Source organism: Maylandia zebra, linkage group LG8 (genome assembly GCF_041146795.1).
Source record: "Maylandia zebra isolate NMK-2024a linkage group LG8, Mzebra_GT3a, whole genome shotgun sequence".
Lineage (NCBI taxonomy): Eukaryota > Metazoa > Chordata > Actinopteri > Cichliformes > Cichlidae > Maylandia > Maylandia zebra.
In genome coordinates this window covers 16,926,832-16,948,420 of record NC_135174.1, presented here as the reverse complement: position 1 = coordinate 16,948,420, position 21,589 = coordinate 16,926,832, and the positions used below count along the sequence as shown (strand labels likewise).

The 21,589-nt window shown below is 40.6% G+C and overlaps 1 protein-coding gene across 7 annotated transcripts in view; it reads left to right on the top strand.

Annotated features, from left to right (window-relative positions):
• plce1 (phospholipase C, epsilon 1) overlaps positions 1-21,200 on the top strand; it is a 79,059-nt gene extending 57,859 nt beyond the window's left edge. For 4 of the 7 annotated variants that reach the window (XM_076887502.1, XM_076887501.1, XM_076887499.1 and 1 more), the window contains 26 exons: positions 170-331; positions 439-553; positions 709-868; positions 976-1,098; positions 2,124-2,260; positions 2,346-2,584; positions 2,695-2,756; positions 3,053-3,218; positions 3,308-3,415; positions 3,785-3,901; positions 4,784-4,942; positions 5,252-5,387; positions 5,650-5,691; positions 8,907-9,025; positions 9,248-9,365; positions 10,726-10,863; positions 11,055-11,345; positions 11,716-11,879; positions 12,766-13,027; positions 13,188-13,306; positions 13,527-13,655; positions 13,743-13,940; positions 14,082-14,273; positions 14,370-14,582; positions 15,515-15,626; positions 17,510-21,200. In XM_076887502.1, coding sequence (XP_076743617.1) covers positions 170-331; positions 439-553; positions 709-868; positions 976-1,098; positions 2,124-2,260; positions 2,346-2,584; positions 2,695-2,756; positions 3,053-3,218; positions 3,308-3,415; positions 3,785-3,901; positions 4,784-4,942; positions 5,252-5,387; positions 5,650-5,691; positions 8,907-9,025; positions 9,248-9,365; positions 10,726-10,863; positions 11,055-11,345; positions 11,716-11,879; positions 12,766-13,027; positions 13,188-13,306; positions 13,527-13,655; positions 13,743-13,940; positions 14,082-14,273; positions 14,370-14,582; positions 15,515-15,626; positions 17,510-17,697 — 3,969 coding nt within the window. In that variant the 3' untranslated portion in view covers positions 17,698-21,200. Of the gene's footprint in view, positions 1-169; positions 332-438; positions 554-708; positions 869-975; positions 1,099-2,123; positions 2,261-2,345; positions 2,585-2,694; positions 2,757-3,052; positions 3,219-3,307; positions 3,416-3,784; positions 3,902-4,783; positions 4,943-5,251; positions 5,388-5,649; positions 5,692-8,906; positions 9,026-9,247; positions 9,366-10,725; positions 10,864-11,054; positions 11,346-11,715; positions 11,880-12,765; positions 13,028-13,187; positions 13,307-13,526; positions 13,656-13,742; positions 13,941-14,081; positions 14,274-14,369; positions 14,583-15,514; positions 15,724-17,509 lie in introns of all 7 variants that reach the window. The other 3 variants (XM_076887503.1, XM_076887500.1, XM_076887504.1) reach the window with 3 other exon arrangements.
• Positions 21,201-21,589: the final 389 nt, after the last annotated feature.

Below are 21,589 nucleotides of genomic sequence, written 5' to 3'. Positions count from 1 at the left end.
AAGTACATGTCTCTCTCCCATCAATTTTTTAATGATTATTATTGACACTGACTGTATTTTATAAGCCTGTAAAAATGTTCAGCACACAAAGAAGGATGGAGGAGTTGGATGGATGAAAAGAAGTGGTGTGTGTTTAATTAACAGTAACATTTGTATTCATCTATTCTAGGAGGACGGCAGGTATGAAGGCCCTACACTAGCCCACGCCATTGAGCTTTTTGGGGGTCGGAGGTGGAATATGGGTACGGGTGGTGGAGACAAGGTTGGAGCCCAGAAGAACAACCCCCTGTCGAATGAGAAAGCCAAGAAGAAGAAGAAGGTTCTTGTCAGGGTCAGTAATTTGACCTTTTGCTGTAGTCATGGATGCTAACTTTAGGTTTTAGGTTTTTCACAGACTCATTTTTGACATCGGTCTTTTTTTCCTCACACCTTTAACAGGGAGACAGTGGGGATGCAACCGATGACGAGATGGTTTCCAGGAAAACACGGAGCTGTAAAGAAGGACTGTATCGAAACGGTCCAGAGTCTGACAGCATCGACCAAGAAGATCCAGGTGATGTTACCTCACTCATGGTAACATGTAGAAGTTACAAGGCCAGATCAGTTTAATTGGTGTTTTCTAGAAACCCGACCAAATGCTTCAGATCTTATAATTTTCTGTCTGTGTGACCGATCTTTATTCACACTCAACACTCTTTGGCTCCACAGAAGACAGCATCCCCGGATCACTCTCCCTCACATCCAGTAAAAGCCCCGGATTGCTATCCTCTTCCTCTTCCTCCTCCTCTTCCTCCAGCATGGCAGGGTCCAACCCGACCCGTCCGCAGTCTTCTCCAATCCTTTCGGGAAATGCTAAATCCCAGCCAGGGTATGTGAAAAATGACTGTAGCGGGGCACGTTTGACCCCACTGACGTCTAACACTTTATTTTTTCCATCCCAGCGAATATATGTTTCCTTTTCTTTGGGGCCTGCAGGGCATGGAGCAGCAGATCGTGGCACGGCCGGGGTAAAGGCTGTTTCAAAGGCTTTCAGAATCTCATGATTTCTGACAGCACAATGAGCTTCATCGAGTTTGTCGAGCTTTTCAAATCATTCAGGTAAATGATCTGATCTTGTGTTTCTTACATTTCTTACATGTTTCCAAAGCAGAGGAAGAGATGTCGGCCGTGCTGGCTTCATTCAGTTCAAGTTCTGACTATTTAAATATAACTTCTGTTTTATTTAAAAATGCATTTTTCCAGCTAAGTGTAATGACTCATTGTTCACATATGCTGTATGTCAGATCACATACTGCACATGCCCTGTGCAGTGCTTTTGGAGCTCAGGCCCTCTTGTTATATAACTACTGTTCTTATCAATAGTAGCTAAAGACAGTGATAAAACATATGCAATAAAAAATACCTCTCAAGGTTATCGTGCCAAGGGCATTTTCCAAGCATTCTTCATAATATTTAGCTTGCATGAATTCTTCCCCAGTCAAATGGATGGACATACATCTTTCGCCCAGACAAGCAAAGGATTGTTTTAATTTTAGCCCCTCTGCATTTCTTAGATTGCAGAGTGTCCTCTCATCTGCTGCCCAGCAGATTTCTTTTAATTTCTTATAAAGACAAAAGCTCTTGGGCAACTCTTCAAACTCTCTCTTGTAAAAGAAATTTAGAGGCAAATAAATGTATTTCTGATTGGGTGGCCGCCTCCTCCCCAGTTCAAGTGGCATGGCTGCAAAGCTGAAAATTAAAGAAGAGCTATTGTTCTGATTTACATATTTTTTCCCCTAGACTCTAGAGTAGCTTTGCATGATTCACAATTTGAATTAATCCTTATATCTTACTCTTGGAGCAACTCCCAAGTTCATCTTCTGTCTGACACAAGCTTCTCTCCCCTGACCATATTAGGGATATCCACACTTATTGACATTATACAGATAAGCCAGAGCTTTTGGCTCACAGGGATTGCTTGCGTCTACACTTACTATTTGAAACTCATGATTTGAGAATCTTCCATTGTGACGGTATATGTATAAAAAACCCTTTATATAATAATTTAATTTAATATACTAGGGGCATGGGGACATGATGTGCTGCTAAAACTGGACTCCACTCTGTAATTTGTTTTTCAACAGTATCCGAAGCAGGAAGGACCTGAAGGAGCTGTTTGACACCTTTGCTGTCCCCTGCAGTCGCTCAAGCCCAGAATCATGTCCTGTTTACACCAACCTCAGGATAGATGACAAAGACACAGGACTGCAGCCAGACCTTGGTAAAAGATCAAAGAGAAGTTACAGAAGTCAAAAACATACACACCTCTTTCTCTTTTACTCTAAATCTCTCCCTCTCCTCTGTAGATTTGCTAACTCGTAACGGGTCGGATCTCGGCCTGTTTATCCGGACCAGGCAGCAGATGTCCGACAACCAGAAGCAGATTTCAGATGCCATCGCAGCAGCCAGCATTGTGACCAACGGGACGGGGGTGGAGAACGCGTCATTAGGCGTCTTGGGACTGGCTATCCCTCAGCTCAATGACTTTTTAGTCAACTGTCAGAGAGAGAACCTGAGCTACGATGAGATTCTCAGTATTATACAAGTAAAGTCTGGATTCTTAAATTCACATTCTCAAATCATCTTCATGGTTAGGGGGAAAGATGAAGGAAGAAAAAGAAGGGAAAAGGAACTCACCAATTTTTTCTCTTGCAGAAATTTGAGCCTTCATCAAGCATGAGACAAATGGGGTGGATGTCATTTGAAGGTTTTGCAAGGTATAGAAAAATAGGAGTTATCATAGATCATTATACTTCAAAGTGCATGAAAATGTAAATGTATAGAGCACAACATAAAAGTTGTCACTGTTGTAGGAAGCCTGAGGGGGTAGCTCTTGATAAGTGCTAAACTTCTACCGACTCCCTTTTGGACTTTAAACATTTATGTACACCATAATGAGTTTGTGTATCGCTGATACAGCCTCAGTGATGCATTTTGCTTTTATATTTTATTTTTATTTTCTTTCTTTAACATGCTTCATTGCATGTTGTTGGCATCTTTCTCTTTATATCAGGTTCCTGATGGACAAGGACAACTTTGCTTCACGTAATGAGGAATCTCAGATGAATCCAGAGGAGCTGCAATACCCTCTGTCTTACTACTACATCGAGTCTTCTCATAACACCTATCTGACTGGGCACCAGCTCAAAGGAGAGTCCTCTGTTGAGCTCTACAGCCACGTAAGCCGGATCGTTTTTTAACCAAGCCCGCTGAGATTGTGCGGTTTGTTGAAAACTGCCGCTTACTTGTGAACGTCTCGTTTGCTTAGGTGCTCCTGCAAGGCTGTAGGAGCGTCGAGTTGGACTGCTGGGACGGAGACGATGGCATGCCTGTTATTTACCACGGCCACACACTCACCACTAAGATACCCTTTAAGGTTTGAAATGCACATGAATAATTTAATTCATAAAGGGGAAATAGATTGTTGGGGCATCAGTCGCTGGCTCTCTGCTTCCATACCTCATCCCATTGACTCGGTGGAAGCCTCTAGAACAAAATCTGTATCTTTAAACACAAGTGCTCTCTTATGATAGACTCAGGGGTGACAGATCCAGAGAGGAATCCCAGAAAGTCAAACGAATTGTGTCAGCGTTATTTATTTTATGTAATCTGATTTGGGGCCTACAGCTGCATCTAATTTGAAGCTGTTACCCAAAGCTGTTTGAGTTTTATTGTTACATATTTGACTTGCAGTGCTTTTATCGACAATTTCTTCCTTTTCATCTTCTCTCCCGTGGTCCTTCAGGATGTGGTGGAAGCAATTAACCGGTCTGCGTTTGTCAATTCTGATATGCCCGTCATCCTGTCCATAGAGAACCACTGCTCCCTTCCTCAGCAACGAAAGATGGCTGAAATCTTCAAGGTATGAAGGCAGCCTAGTCCTGTCTCTGTCCTTAGAGTTACTGTGTTTCTTGTGTGTCTTTAATTTAATTTTGCAGTTACTGATTAGTAAGCGAGACAGATGAGAATGCCACTGAGCAGTAAAAAACAAAAACTTCTTTTCAATTGGATTGGACATCTCATAGCGTGACTGTGAGGTAACTTATAAATTCACCCAATTAGAAGCTTCGTCTGTCTTTGTTTAAATCTCAGAGCGACACTAATTTGTGGCAGAGGGAAAAATAAACAATAATAAAATAAAAGGAACTAAAATCCTTAGTTTGGCAGCCATGCTCCTTGTTCAGCTATTCTATCCTTTATATTTAGGGAATAACGTTCCCTTTCAAGTAGGCTTGTTTGTTGTGCGACTCCACTCATTTGATTTCCTTGACCCTTGTTTTTTTTTCCAGCTGTTCTGGGCATTCAAACTGGCCAACGTCCAGACGCTTGCTTTTATGAACTTCAGGGCGCAAATGACCCTTTCATCTTCTTCTTCTTCGTCTTTTTTTTTCTAAATTATGAAGCCCACAGATATCTTGGCACGACAGCTATATCGTGGAATATCATTGTGCTTTCATCTCGCAAAACTTCCGAGCGTTTCATCCTCCTTGGAGACTGACTTCTGAGTAGCTTGATAAAGGAAATTCTTTTATCTGCAGACAGCTCTGTGCCTCAGGCCAGCTAACATCACCATGGTTTTGTTTATTTGTAATGTTGTTTTGCATGGATAAAATTACTTTATTTGTATTTGGAAGATTCTTCCGCAGCCTCTGAATTCCATCCTTTCACTTGATACTTTTCTTAGCACTCGACTTGACTTTCCTGATGGTGTGGTTTTTGTTAATTTTTTCTGTTTTTAAACTAGACTGTGTTCGGCGAACGCCTTGTGACGCGCTTCCTTTTCGAAAGCGACTTCAACGATGACCCTCATTTACCATCGCCGCTGCAGCTTCGAGGGAGGATACTGCTCAAGAACAAGAAACTCAAAGCCCATCAGGCACCGGTGGACATACTCAAGCAGAAGGTGAAGAAGAAACGCATCTTCCTCACACATTTGTGTCAGCAAAACTTGTTCAAATTTCATAAATAATATAAGAACCTTCCAGGTAGCTCCAGAGCCTTAAACATCTATCATTGTTTGTCATTAGAGTGCAGTCAAACATCAATAATGGATGGAGCTGTGCTAAAAGGTTCACCCCATCATAACTTTCAAGCAAGAAAAATGCTTATATCTACAGTATAGATGCTGTGTGCATAGGCACTTATATATATGCTTTCAAAGTAGAATTTTCTATTTTTTTTATTAGTATTTTTATTTTAACCCCTTTCCCAGGCTCACCAGCTCGCCCACATGCAAGCCCAAGCAAGCAACGGGTCTCCAGGAGTGACTTCACCCAACAATCATGCCAATGAGGAAGAGGAAGAAGAAGAAGACGACTATGATTATGATTATGAGTCTCTATCAGATGGTAATGAAACCCGCATTGTGGTGTGTGATCGGAAACGTCTAGAATTCAACTGAAGTGTGCGACTTATCAGATTTCTACATCCTTTCAGACTTAACTAGTGCACGACTTACTCATAGATTCTTGTGTTGTAAGCTTTAAATCGGTTTCTGTTCACTAGGTTTTTCTGTTTCTCTTCTTTTTAACACTTAATTCTCGTTTTATTTTGACACCCTGTTCTTACTCCCTCACCCTTCCTATTTTATCTTGCTTGTTTTCCACTTAGCTGATGGCCTCGCTGCCTCTACTGCCTCGTATGGTCTTGAAGGTAAATGCGCACCTATGATGTGCCTTTCTAAGTATTTCCTTCTGCTTTTTTCCTTTTCTTTTACAGATTCATGCTGTTCTTCAAAAATTAACCACTGAAATTTCCCTTATTACTGTTTACCAATTGCTACATAACATACTATATTCAGTTGGGTTTTAAGACAATGTTATGATTGTTGGTGCAAATTTACAGCACTGTGCAAAAGTCTTCAGCGACCCCTCTTTTTAAAAAATATTTTGCTTCTTTTACTTTGTTAAAGTAATCTTGAGTAATAGTTCTCAGGATCTTCCAAAACTGGATGAAATTATGAACACAGAAAAATATTGTCAGATTCTGATCCACCATGTAATTTCATCTTGAGTGTCTGATCGGCAGCGACTTCATTTTTTAGCATGATAATGATCCCAAACACACTGCCTGTGCAGTAAAAGCAGGCCTAGATAGAAAAACACACCGTAGAACACCAACAGTCATGGATTGGTCTCCCCAGAGTTTACACCTCAACATGTGTGGGAGCAGTGTGGTATCATTTTGACAAAGAACATAACAAAAGGCAGAAACACCAAAGAAAAGCTTTGAATGTCCTTCAAGAAGCCTGGAGAACTATTCCTGAAAAGTACTTAGTATTTGGTATGACTACCTCTAACTTTCAAGTTTATTAGAACTGTACAAACTACATTTGTGTCTTATATAAATGGTAAATGGCCTGTATTTATATAGCGCTTTACTAGTCCCTAAGGACTCCAAAGCACTTTACACATCCAGTCATCCACCCATTCACGCACACATTCACACACTGGTGATGGCAAGCTACATTGTAGCCACAGCCACCCTGGGGCGCATTGACAGAGGCGAGGCTGCAGGACACTGGCACCACTGGGCCCTCCGACCAATATAGCGTATTTCTATTTCTATTTGCATGTTTAAAAAAATCACCCTTTTTCCCCCTGGCAAAATATAAAGAAATGATGGGTGGCTCGACACTTTTGCACTGCACTTTAGCTGCTGATCTCGTCTATTGCGGCCGAATAACTAGACACAAGGGTTGGAAAGCATTGGTATGAAACATGCGCTGCTGTGCTGCATCGCTGCTTTGGACGTACTCCTATATTTTCCTGCATTCCTGTTGTAGCTGCTAGCTTTCTTCAGATAGTGCTGTAGTGTAACCATCTTCCATGGTAACAAGCATTTCAAAATTTCACTGTTACATAATATCTGGAACCCAGGAAAAGAAATACTCCATCCAGTCCATTTGATATCAAAGAATTGTTTGACAGAAACGAGGAAGAATAATGTGGTAGTAGTGTCAGCCTGAGCGATCAGGCAAAACATTCTGCCTCAGGCACCACTGACAAATAAGGGCAGCCATCTGTAGCGCAGATATTCACTGTTCACTCGGGTACTATTCAGGTCCTGCTTTATAGTTATTTTAATTCATAGTTTTGTGAGGGATTACTTGATTATTTGAATCGGCTGTAGATTGCTAACGAAGGATGATTAGTGAGTGATCAGGAGTGTTTGTTATGATGTAGACTTGTTTTTATTGCTCTTATGTAATTTCGATAGCATCCCAACCTCCCAGCTTGCCTCCATACTTACGCCATGTTTCCCTGGAAGCAATATCAATATGTAGCCTGTGACTAGATACTGTTTACTGCAGTACACAGAATTTTTTTCCTCAGTTGTATAGATGCAGTGCTTGGACGGGACAGCATGTTAAAAAGAGAAAAACATATTTTTTATATGTGATCAAACAATATACGGTCAGCATTATGTCTCTTTCTCCCACAAACGCATCACCTCCCTTCCTCCATCCCTCCGTACTGTATTTGTCCATGACCTCGCCAGTGGCTGGGCAGGCTCATCAGGGAAACAAAACAAAGCCATCTGGTTTCTCAGGCCCTGCGCTGCCCCTGCACTAAACAACAGACCAGGGGAAACTACCCTGTCCCAGTCCCAACACTGCTCGCTCCTAATTCCTCCACTATGCTCGTCTCAGTCACAGGAACTTACTGGTCATGGACCAATTTAAAAATCAAAAACAAACCCATCTCTCTCATCTGAACTCTTTAGATTGATTAAACCTTGCTTCTTAATACCTAGTGCCGCTGTTATGTAATTTCAGACGCTGGATGTTAAAATTGGCAAGCGAACAATTCCCGCCCCAGCCTGACGTCTTCATTTCACCATACACATTTGGCACATGCACAGGCCCCGCTAATACAAACACTTTTGAACTAAGCTGCCAACTTGCCACCCTCTCCCGATAAGTAGTGGCTCCCCTCCAGTCACCGTCTGGTCCAGCTCACTTCTCTGGCTGCTGTCTATAGCTTAAATATTCAGTGTCAGCTCCTTCTGATAAACAGTTGTTTCTTTTTGTTCTTTTTCTAAAGAAGAAGATGTCAAGAATTGAACACGTTGTCTGTGATAAAAAGCGTCTGCATTTTCAAGTTTGTTGTGGTTTTGGCTGCGATTAATGAGTAGGAGGAATGGGAAGAACTCCCCTGCTGTTGCTCCTGTTTACAGTTGAGAGACATCGCTTTAAATATTAGTAGGAAGGGGCCTTTGTGCGCTTTAGCTTCGGTGCTCCTGAACCGTGCGAGTAGTCAGCAGAGATTTACGAGGTGACGAGTTTCAGCTAAAACTAAAAATTCTTCTTTTAATTGTTCCCAGCTGTGAAGCGGGTCAGCGTGGACAGTCAGTCATCAGTATGATATAAATGCTTTTATTAAGTTTTTAATGAGTGGCCAGAATGACTTGAAACAGGTAAATCTAACGGTCACTCTGTTCTCTGAGAAAACAAGAAAAATCCTCATTTAAGTTGCTTTTGTTTTTTCAAGCAGTAGATTCCCAGATGATAAATATTCTTCTTCCCTTCTTCCCTTGCATGCTATGTCTTATTGGTGATTTAATGTACACTATATCAGGAGCAGCTCCAGTGCACAAATGTTATTTATGGATCTTTGACAGGCCAGTTTCTGCCTTAAATATACTTGCCTGCTTTGACCGATGAAAAATACGAATCTGGGATGGTGCATTTAGTATACTTTCATTATCAGAGTCCATATTGCAAGCATTAGCACAGATTTTGCTTTCTTGATTGACAGGCATAAGGCTCGCTAATTTTGGTGGCTGCTTGTTGCCGTACAGTCAGCTCGGTGTAAAGCTCAGGTGTCACTAAAACCCGTTTTTTTTGCCTGTCCTCTTCTGTATAGATAATATACTTGATGACAAGCCAGAAGGCAAGAGTTCGGCCGAGAAAGAAGAGCAACCTGCTGATGAAATACCCAAAAGGATGAAGAAAGCTGATAGCACTACACAGAGCAAAGGAAAGGTAGAGATATAAATGTACCTAATCTCAAGGAAAGTTGCCCTTCGTGCTGCTTCCTTTAAAAGAAATTCCTATAAGATTGATTATGTCAGATTACTGAAAAAGAAAGGTTCAGTTAGGTTAGGTTCAGAGTGTGGTTCAGCCTCTGATTCAGCACTACATTTACACTTATATAGTGAAATGTTAGCAGTGCTCTCCATGTCCCGTGTGTGTCTGCACCTGTAGGTGTTCGACATGGAGCTCGGCGAGGAGTTCTACCTTCCCCAGAATAAGAAGGAGAGTCGACAGATCGCCCAGGAGCTGTCCGACCTCGTCATCTACTGCCAGGCTGTGAAATTCCCTGGTAGGGATCGCTCCGTCTCTTTGCCAAACAGATCTCCCTGTTCCCTTGAATTTCATTAGAACAGACTTTTCTTTATCTTTACTATACATGCCGTCTCCTTTTATCCACCGATATTCTGCTTTCACCTCTCTCCTTTTAATTTCTAAATGCTGTGTATTTCATTTCTCTTTTTTTCTGGATCTTGTCCCACCCTAATCCACTCCCATGTTATATTTAAGAGGTCAAACCTTTCCCCGTGTTTTCAGACATCCAATATCCCTGTGTTACACTCCATTCCTATCCCACACAGGACACCCACTAAGATGATGAATCATCTTCCTCCCATGGAAAAGATACAGTTACTTAGTTTTGCTGTTATTCCCCGGACGGCACAACAACACAAGTTATTTTACGCCGGACAGTAAGAAATTGTTTTGCGGATGTCCTGATGGATGAGTACAGTTCAAATTCGAACGCAGGGTCTTCGTCGTGTTATGTCATGTCGCCCTTGTAGCTCTCATGCACTTTCATTGCCTTGCAATAAGTAGAAAGTGAGAAATGCTTGAGTTGGCTTCAAATTTCTTTTTCTTTCCTTTTTAAAAAAAATGTGCTTATAAAACATCTTATCTCGCCCGTTTACGGGAATCTGCCCTGATTGCATGCTTGCATTTATCTCGAAAAGATTTCTCTTTGTCCCTTAAACATCAACCTCTTATCGCCTCTTCCCTCGAGCGTCCTCTTCTGTTTGTCTCCTCTTTTCTTTAACTGACATCTGCCCTTATAAACTTGCCTGTGTTTCCACTGGTATTCTGTTTGTTTACCGTTTCCAGGGACCCGAGATATGAGAAAGAGGCAGTAGGGCAAGTGGTCCAATTCAGACAGGCAGCAGACTGGTTGCAGCTTTGTGTAGTCGGGAGTGATTTTTAGCTGAACGGGCCACTTATGTACAAGTGTCTGAATCAATTTAAAAACACTCACCATTCATAAAATGAAAAGGGCATTTCTCATCTGAAGTATTTTCAGAAGGGAGACTAGAGTACTGTTGCTAAATAAGAAGTAGGACAACATCATTTGCATGCTATTCCTCTCCACTGATAGATGATTAATTTCATGGCCTTAATGGCAAACAACTTTTGAGTTGCTTTACAGAACATGAAGCCCAAAATATAGATTATAAAACACCTTTTTATGGCAGATGTAAGTTTTCAAATTAAATTCCCTTCAAGTGAATACTGAAAGAAAATGGCTCTGATATGTTTTGGTTTTTTCAAGCAAATTACGATTAAGAAGAGACTCTTGGGATACTTGTGGTGTCTCTAGTCTGTCTGCCTTTCATTAATGACTCGTCTCTTCTGTCTGCTTCCTCTGTGTGGGAACCCAGGCCTTTCTACTTTGTCTCCGGCTGGCTCTAGCAGGGGGAAGGACCGAGGAAAGAGCAGGAAGTCCATATTTGGCACGGCTCCTTCTCGCAGCAGTGCAACAGGGGAGGTCACGACCCAGAGCCGCACCCCTGGGAAAGGTGAGCCTGGCCCGAGGAACTCGGCGTTAGCAGAGGTTTATGTGTGCGGGTGCATATGGGAAACATGAAACACGATGTAAAACTGCCAAAGTTTTTAGTTAATGCTGTTTTATCCTAACTTAAATCATGTAGGACCCACATCACTTAATGGAGAAGTTTTCATGGCCTTTAAAAGTGTCTCTGTCCCTCAGGTGGTTCGGAGCGACTCAGCTGGGAGGAGCAGCAAACGTCTCCTGTCCTCAACCCCTCCACCTCACTCAGCGCCATCATCCGCACACCAAAGTGTTACCACATCTCCTCCGTCAACGAGAACGCCGCCAAGCGCCTGTGCCGCCGTTACTCTCAAAAGCTCATCCAGCACACGGAGTGCCAGCTGCTCAGAACCTACCCGGCGGCCACCAGGATCGACTCAACCAACCCCAACCCTCTGCTTTTCTGGCAGCATGGCATCCAGCTGGTGGCACTCAATTATCAGACTGATGGTGAGCGTATGTCTGTATGAAGGGCCGTTCACTTCTGACAAACAGCACTTCAGAATTTAATATAACACTGTAATAGCCAGAGGATGATAAAGAAGAAATGACAGTTTTATCATTTTATTGCAGCCCTTTTCTTTTTTTCTTTTTTTTTTTTACAGCGGTGAAAAAAAAAATTTCATATTAGGTTTGGTGAGACTTTTCGTGCATGCTCTCACTTAAACGTGGATGTTTTGTTTAAAGGAAAATCTCTTGTCTTCTACAACAGCAAATAGACAAGAACGATTTCAAATTGTCAAACAACTGACAGTATCCAAACGACGTAGCGCTCTTTATGACCTGTTTTAGAAAAACGTACTCTCTGTATCCTCCCCAGACCTGCCCATGCAGTTGAACACGGCGCTATTTGAGGCCAACGGTGGATGTGGCTACGTACTGAAGCCGGCAGTGTTATGGGACCGTAGCTGTCCACTTTATCAGCAGTTCTGTCCGATGGAGCGGGATGTGGAGAAAATGAGCCCTGCTGTCTACTCCCTCACAGTGAGTTAGGAAGAATGTCCTCTTCACCCTTCAGCCCTGAACTTTGCTCGACATTACATGCCACAGCTACGTGTTAGAGCTCAAACACCTGACATAGTCATATCCAACATTAAACAGTCTTGTCAGCTGCCTAGTACAAATGCAGACAGGTCTCGGTAGCAGGTAGTCGTCAGGTGAGCACACAGCAAGCGAGTGAGTGTCATGCCCACTCAGGTGGACCCACATCTGAAGCTACTGAAGCCTAAAGCCTACATGTGAGTTCAACTGAGGACCTGATAATGGCTGAATTTCCAGTTTGCATTTTAAGTATTCATAAATATTCCATAAATAAATCCATATGAATTTGTTACATCCTTTTCAATCTTCATCTACTGTATATGGTGCAGTTTTTGAACTCTCTAGGCCTTTAAAACTTAAAACTCACCGACATACCTGCATATTTGCAGTGCATTAAGGTGCTCAATATATTAATAATATAATGAGTATAAATATGCTAAGATGCTTAAGGGTTTGCCACTGAAGTTACATTTTTACAAAACTGTTAAATGAAGTAAAATTAATATCAGTGCACATTTTGATGGTATATCTTTACATACTGTTTGTGGGTCTCATACAGGTTTGTTATAACTCAAAAAAGGCTTAATCTTAATAATTGGTAGATTTTTATTTTACTGCTTTTAATTACAATAAAGTCAAAGTAATTTGTATATATATTTGTTATCTTAAATGATATCATACACATTGAAATGTTTAGTTTGTGTGTGTGTATATTGGAGAATTAGGTAACTTTAAGAAATGGTAAAAGAACGTTAAATACATTTTTATATTCTTGGGTCGTCTAATAGTCTTTAACGATATGACACCTCCGCTGCTCTTTTCTGCTCAGATTGTGTCCGGGCAGAACGTTTGTCCCAGTAACAGTGCCGGCAGCCCCTGCATCGAGCTGGATGTTCTGGGCATGCCCATCGACAGCTGCCACTTCCGTACCAAACCGATCCACCGCAACACCCTCAACCCCATGTGGAACGAACACTTTCAGTTCACTGTGCATTTTGAAGAGATGTGTTTCCTGCGATTTGCCGTGGTGGAGAACAACAGTTCCCAGACCACAGCTCAGAGGACTCTCCCACTTAAAGCCCTCAAACCAGGTACAAATACCAGACAATGTACATCTGATAAAACTTTGTCTCCAGGCTGTAGATGGGACTTTTATACACCAATAAAAATATGATGTAATCAGTCTATTTCAAACCACTAAAAGGTTTTCAAGACCGTTTAATTTTTTGTTTTTATGTGTTTGTGTTGTAGGTTACAGACATGTACAGTTGAGAACACAGCACAACGAGTCTCTTGAAGTCTCCAGCTTATTTATCTACAGCCACAGAACAGAGGAAGGTCCAGCAGGGGGCGCTACTGCCTCATCTTTGGTAAGATTTATTCAGGTTTGCTGCTTTTAAGAAAAACTGTAGATCAGATTCGACTTCTTCGTGTTACTGTAATTTTAAGAAACTTCTTTAAGGCGCACTAAATAATGCTTTGCAATCCAAATAAATTCAGAGAAAGTGGAGAAAGTAAGAGGGAGCATCTGGCATTCAGTGTGTTTTTATAATGACCTGCTGCCTTACATCTCTCTGACTCCCAAAACAGCTGTTCAGTTCTGAGGAGAAGCATGCGTCCCAGCAGCACAGGGTGACGGTGCACTGCGCTCCCGGTCCTGAACCCTTCACTGTTTTCTGTGTTACTGAGCAGACCACCGCCAAACAGCTGCTGGACGTGGTCAGTGCTGTAGAATCTGTAGAGCATTTATAAAGGCTGCAGTCACGGGAGTCACACACTTTTAAGCTTTATCTCTCTTCTCTACAGGTTGTGGGGTCAGCGGGAAACCCATCCGAATACTTTTTGTGTGAGGAGAAGGTTCCCCTGTTGAAGGAACGCAGCGAGGTGAAGCGCTGCCCGCAGCACCGAGCTCTAGCACCTGAGGAGGAGGTGGTCAGGGTGGTGTCCAGCTGGAACACTGAGGAGGGATATGTGAGGAGACTGTGCCTCAAAACTAGAGAGGAGGTACACATGTTTAGTATATGCAGTTAGAGTAATAAGCGGTTTCTCAAAAGCTTTTGTGAAGGCTATTTTGCAGACTCTGGCTCCCCCTTGTGGTTGTGTCATGCACTGTTTGACTGTTACTGTTGCTTTTAATTGCTGCAGAACTTGAATGAGAAGAACACGGTGGTGGAGGGAGAGGAGGAGGTGACTGTGGCAGGCAGAGAAGGAGGTGGAGGAGGAGGAGGAGGGGAGGATGATATGTTCTTTGTCCAGGTCCATGAAGTTTCACCCGAACAGCCTCACACTGTCATCAAAGCTCCACGCTACAGCACGGCTCAGGATATCATACAGCAGGTGAGTCCAGGAAAAGCAAACACATTATATAAACAAGCATGAGTCACAGCAGAAAGCACATCCTAATATTTTCAATTTTCTTTGTTTTTTGGCCAGACTCTGTCAAAGGCTAAGTATTCCTACAGTATCCTCGCTAACCCCAATCCATGCGACTACGTGTTGATGGAGGAAGTGACCAAGGACGTCGGCTCTAAGAAGTCCTCGTCCACCAAGCCTCTTCAGCGAGTGCTGCTGGATCACGAGTGTGTCTACCAAGCTCAGAGCCGCTGGCGGGGCGCGGGAAAGTTTATTCTTAAACTCAAAGAGCAGGTAGCTCTGAGCACGACGACCAATTTCTAGTCCTAGAGACTCTTTAGGTTTTTTTCTTAGTTTTATTTAATATTTATGTTTATTGTAGCAATACTTTTAAAGAACATTTTTGTTTTTTTGCTTTCCTTGTGCACGTCCACAAAGGAGACAGTTTTATATGTGCAACTTTGCTCTCAGCCACCATCTTTCTAACATGCTGTTCTTTCTGGGGATGCAGCGATACATCGGGCGAACATCTATATTGGTGATAACAGCCTTGTTGTATCAGCCAATAGGATGACCAATATAACTCAACTGATATTTATCTGCTGAGTTGCATCCTTTTTAATAGTGATGAAGAGCCAGAAGGCCAAATGGGTGTTAAAAACATCAGTATGAGTGTTGGCCCAGAGTTTGATAATCGCTGCATGCCTAGTTCCTGCTCAGTACGCTGTTGCTTGCTCACCAATGTGTTTTAGCATGCTTAATTGCCTACATGAAATAACCCGTTCCTGTGACCTTTATTTCCCAAATCTTTCATCTGTTTTGTGCTTTTGTGATTTCCTTTGTAGTGTTTTCCATCTGCTTTGTTACTAATATGCTTATGTAACTCTATGCTCTGTACATTTTAATGCTTTTAGCGTTTTATCTATTTGTCATCGTTTTGCGCTCGATTTTTGTTTGTTTTGTTTTTTTCTCGCTCTGACAGCCTGGAAATAATGTGTTTAAATGTTCTGCCTTGCTAAATAAAGGTCTAATGCCTCTGTAAGCTCTATTTGTTTAAGTTTTTTCGTCTGTCTTGAGACAAAATGTGATCTGAAGAAATAGAAAAAAGTAAAGGGGATCATGTACATTGGTGTTTTCTCAGCTCTTATGAGTCTGCTCAGGCTCTATTGGCACATTTCTTATGCTGTAAATGCATCTCTTTTACACGGATTCACTTCTGTTTCCAGGTGGTGAGGGAGGACAAAAAGAAAGTCATTTCCTTTGCCAGTGAGCTCAAGAAGCTGACTAGTCGCAGCCGCAGCATGACAACTGGCAGCGGAGTGGATGGCCCTGCCCAGAGTAAGGATGATAGAGCTGCATGCTGTGTGGCTCTGACAGAGCTCCAGGAGTGAGGCTCACACTCTGCCTGCCGTGTTTGCATGGAAAAGCAACAGAGGTACCGTATGTCATCTCTAACCTCTAACATTCGAGAAGTAGAACTCAGTGTGAGTGGGAAAAATTGCCACTATTTTTGAAAAGTACAAGCAGAGTTTGGATGGGATAGATTTAAAATTGTTGATGGATTATAGGTGTCATGTAAGTACAATGCAAAAACCAAACAAAAATATGGTAGCTCTCAGGGTGATCGACCTTTCTTTTAAAGTGCCTTACACTCTTATTATTATTATAGTTTTTTTAAAGTCTCCCAATTGAGATTTTGGATGATACTTATTTTTTTTAATGTTTTAATCTTTCAAAAGTTTTATGGAAAATTAAAGTCATGATAATAATAATGATAATGATAATAATAAAAAAACAGGCTATTTATTAACTCCAAATCTGCTCCAGGCTGCAGGATCTTCTGACTCACGTCTCCAAAGTGATCTGCAGAGTTTTTGTTCAAAAAAAGAAATAAAGTGAAAATGAATGGAAGCATATTCATTTTTAATCTAACTCCACCATTAAAACTCTAAGTGTAAGTGGTGTTTTTATCCTGTGTCGAGCTTCTTCTTGTACCTGAACCTGAACAAATTTAACGTGAAATTGAGGCTAATAAATGAATAAAAAATAAATAAAATCCCTGCAATAAATAGAAACATTACAGTGTATACACTCACTGGATGTACTTCGTCTGCTGCACCAGACACTAGACTGGCTATTGTGTTATCATTATGAGGAAGATGAATGCTGTAGTAGCCTGTACCTGTCAGGTTTAGTCTCACAGAGGCATCATCAAAATGCAAACGCCGCTCATAACTGTGGCAGTCTGCATTGCAGTGATAGGTAATTACATTTCTGATAGGTTGATCACCTGTCATCGTGTGATGACGTCACTGTTTCTGACAATGACGCCCAGTGTGTATTCTTGACATTTAACAAATGTCTGGAACTTTTTTTCCCCCCTTCATAAAACAATTGCAGTGCCCTTTTGAAATCTTTTGTCATTCAGATCCTGTCTTCTTCTTCTTCTTACCTACTTTTGCAGGCTTATTGCTGGATTCATTAGCAGTTTATCATCACAGCTAGGTTAGCAGATGTGTGTTAAAACAGCAGAAATGTGTATTTCATGACCCAAATGAGAGGCTATGCATGAGAGAACTACAGAAACGTGATCAAATATTGCTCAACAGGGCAACACAGTCATTCTCCTTCATTTAGGATTGCGTTTTTAACGTCATTGCTGTTTTCTCATTGGGACTGAACCCTCTCATACTTCATTCTAAAAGTAGTAACAATACTCCCCTTGTAAGGACTTTGAAGTAAATTAATCCTAATTACAGACTATGCTACAAAGAAGGGTCATACAGTACAAGGCTAAGTGGCAATTGTCACCATCGGTCAGCTGTAGAAGACGTGTTTAATCAGCACCCTCAATTGCGACTTTCAATTTAAAACAGATTAAAAAAAGTAGCCCTGAAGAAGCAAAACCATGTGACAAATGTGCAGGTGATGCACAATAATATGCTAACTGGAACGCAGAAAAAGATTTGTATTTGTGCTTGTGGTCATTTTTGCAGTTTACTTCAAAGTCTGTTGTTTTAAAACCCCTTACAGTCTAATATTGAAACGGCAGCCATTTTTCACATTTTTAACAGAAGATCACTTTGCGGTGTAGCAACAATTCATTGTGGTTGTGTTATTAACAAGTGTTGTGTTGTGTCTTTCTTTAAACTCTTTTTTTTTTTTTTTAAACTAAATATTGAAAAACAGAAACATGAAAATAGATCCTATTTCCTCTTCAGGGTACCTGTCTGCAGCTGCAGGTCTGAGGGCATGGGTGACAGAGGGCAGGGTGGGGGCTGGAAGGTTCCTACAGGCCTCCTCCAACTCTTTCAGAGAGGAGCTCCTATCTGTCCACCTTCCCACCTCTTCTCTGACCCCTTCAGCCTGGAAGCTTTACCTCCTCAGGAACTGGAAGACCCACAAATGAGTTCTAGACACAGAGAGACTTGCATTGACTACTTCTTAACTTGGAGAATTTCTCTTTTCACAAGGTGTTTTCAGTGATGGTCTCGTGCATTGTCGGGTTCTGAGATTCCCTCCTGTCAAAGTCTTGAAGGAATCCAATCCTACCCTGTGTTAAATGAGCAAGTGAAGGACAGGATTCAGTCCAGGCTCTGTTACTGGGTTAGGTGACAGGTAATGAGCCCCTTTTGCTTGGGAGGAGATTGGCGAGCCCACCCGCTGTCATCCAAGTCATCCACGAGGACTGTGATGGTCGTGGGCTGGTAGCTCAGCTCCTCTTGGGGCAGCTGTTTTTATTGAAGTCCGCTGGGACATGAAATGGCAAACTGTCCCTCATATTTCAAATAAATAAGAGAGGATAAAAAAGATTCCTGTGTCACATACAGAGAATAATTCTGGCTTTGATGGTTGCTAAATTGCCATTGGATTTATTGAAATAGTAAAACACAAAGTATTTGGAGTATTTATTTTCCCTTTTCAAGGACTATTAAATCTCCACAAGTGACTACACGCCTTGTGCACTAGCATAATTGTTTGAATAAATCTTTTGTACAGTATGTTTAAAACAAAGAAGTAAAATCCACACTTGCTAGTAAATGTTAAAATGGACGAAGAGATGTAGGAGATTGTTGCTTCCTCAGGTATGGGCTCATTTGGTTGAGGGCATTGTGAAGGAGGCTGACAAGCTGGCTTGTTTGGTTCTTTCCCTACTGTTCCAGTTTCACAGTACTGTAAGAGCACATTTTGGGGCAGTGCAGATGAGCAAAGCTCACAGAAAGACGCAGCAAATGTGAGGATAAAGAATCGGAGGCTTCTATTCTATTTAAATGTCGTAAAAATGGAAGCAGTTTATCGGACACTACCGTATTTGCCCTAAATAGTCGATATATGAGGAGCGTTTTAAGGCAGTGTAGGCACACACTATTATATTCTGCAAATGCAAATGTGGAGCAACTTCTCACTGTTTTGGTAAAGTTGTCTTGTGTCGGTTTAAAATGTTGCAACACTGCCTCCAACATTTGATGATTTTGTGGCTGTATCTCTGAGGATGATCTGCTTTGTTTTACAGAGTATCTTATTGCTCACATCATTGTGCACAAATATCAACCATATCTCACCTTGTCAGCCAAACTGAGCAGCTTAAAAAGTTAAAAATGTTTATATATGAATATATATACATTACTATATATATATTTAAAATGTAATTTAAACATGGGGTATTGCTTTTTAATAGTGTGAATACAATGCGATCACCAGAACTGTTTGTTAACCTTTTTTGTGCAACAGTAAGCTTTCTGAATATTTACATTGTTAAATGCAAAACTGGTGGAGCCCAAAACATAGTTACAAATTTAGTCAGACAGTCATTACTTCAGAGATTGTTCAAATATGGACATTTCCTCTGTTGGACCTAATTGAGTATTTCCTGCAAATTCCTACATTATTTTATTGGTGCAATGATGGTTGTAGTGCTAAGATCCTTTGGAGAGCATCCCGGTCTTCTTCAAACAATGTTTTGCACTTTTCGTTTTCCTTTTGGTGTCGTCATCAATGTTTTTGTGTTACTGTCTAATTAGTGACAGCGACTTGATTGTTATGGTTAGAACTGCTTCTGTCTTGTTATGTCGTTGTATTTATTACTTTCAATTTCAGCCCAGTCACAAATTTAGTTTTAAAGAAAGCACAAGTACATTTTGGGGGAGTTTTTTGTCAGACTTATAGGTATGTATTCCGTGTTCCCCAACAGAATTGAATGTTCGTAATGCAATTGATTGGTTTTTCTTTATTTATTGGTCTGGACTTACTGTCCTTGATTTTAAGAGCAGCATCTTTATAGATATTTAATGTAAGTAATGACTAGATTTTTTTTTCTTTCTTCTGCACATCTAAATCTACATTCAAAATTCATTTGGTGCCACTTTTCTCTCTTTTAATTAGCGACATTTCAATATTTTAGGACTAATAGTAACTTTTTATTTTACTTCCTCCCATTTGGTTAATGACGTTACCAAATATACATTAAAAAATAATAACATTAAGATGTAAAACGACATGATACATCTTGATTATTACCCAAAAAGGAGCCGTGACACAAAATCAAGTCCATCATCAAGACTCAAGAACACAGACCTGCTGTATTAGGGTTATTTTATTTCTCCATTTAAAATTTTCACTCAGAAAAATCACTTTTGAGTCTCTTTATTGAAAGCTGTTTCAATTCATTCCTGCTTACTCAGCTTTAGGCTTATTATAAATCCTACTTTTATAAAAATGGAATCATTTTTTTTACCAATATTCCAGAATACTAAAAATTTAACAAACTAGAATTATTTGTTTAAAGAAGCTTAAAAACCTTTCAAAAAAGGCTTAATGCCAAGTAATGAGTTATAGTTTTAGTGCAATAGTGAAGATCTGTTATTCTTCATCTTTTTAATACCTACAAACGACTGACATGTTCCACTTTAACTCATACTTTCAACTTGTGACCATCAATTAATGGGTTAAATTTGACCTGATTAATATTAATCACATGCATGGATTATGTTTTGTTGGGAGTAAGGGAGTAGGGTGGGACCTAAGGCTTATGATATTTAAGGTAGATGAGACTGTGATCCCAGAAACCACAACTCTATATCGGTGATAATTAAGCTGCAATCCTTTAATCCAGTCAGGCTTTTGTTACTCTAACTGTTTCTAATTTAAACTTTGGATAAAAAAAAAAGCCATTACGCGAAGCAAAACCTAATCTTTCACGAAATGGTCATTACAACTACATGCCTGGATGAAAGCGATATCAGCTCTAATAAGCGTGTGAAATCCACAGTGATTCCACACAGGAAGGGACATTTTCAGTTTAAATCTGAGTTATAACACCACCACATCTTGTTTCCTTTTTTTCTCTAACCTCTAGACCTCGTTTCTGAATGTAACTGTTCTTAACCTGAGACAAATGTGTGTTTGAAGTTATTTATTTGAATGTGAAGCCCTGGTTGGCATTTGTGTTGTTTATGCGTAAGTTCCTGTAAGTAGTTATTAGTGTTTGTTTATTTATTTCAGTATGTGAGAGGGTGAACTCTACTGCCCTGACTTTACTCAAACGTATTTAGATATGTAAAGAAATATTTTACTGTAAAATATTAAGTGTATTATTCATACTTATGGCATGTTATTCTGCAGTATGCAGCAGCATTTTATTTTCCATAACTGTGGACTAAATCTGACAATTTGAGACTTTATTTTACATTTTGGTGTATTCATTATATCCACGTGTATGCTGTCAAGCTATGTTTTGATTGTTAGCACTTTCCATAAGTGGTCCACTATACACTTTAACATCCGCTCTCTGTGTTATGCCATGACTGTCAAGTGAACATTTGTCTATTTACTTGAATTTACTTTAAATGGATGGTAATCGGTGGATTTTATTTTTTGTCATATGAATCACAATAAAAATGGGAAATACTTTGATCTCTTTCTTATGTCCAGAGGAGGGCGTATCCAGGATTTCTAGAAACTGTTATGCATTTTGAGATTGATAAGACCACGTGGCAATTTTCCACTTGATTGTAGTCCATCTTCAATGACCATGGATGGACACATGTCCGGATCTTATTTATCTTATTTATTTTCTAATTTTCTCATTGAATGGTAGAGATTTAGAGTTTCTAATCTGAGTTTGCAGAGGATGGTCCAAAAAACGGAAAATATCCAATGAGCAGCAGTTCTTTGAGCAAAAATGTGTTTTTGGTGCCAAAGGTTAGAAAAAACGTGGCCGGACTGCTTGGAGTACCACTTGTAACTCTATGCAGAAGAGCATCTCTGAATGTTAGGGCAGCAGAAGACCACACTGGGTACTA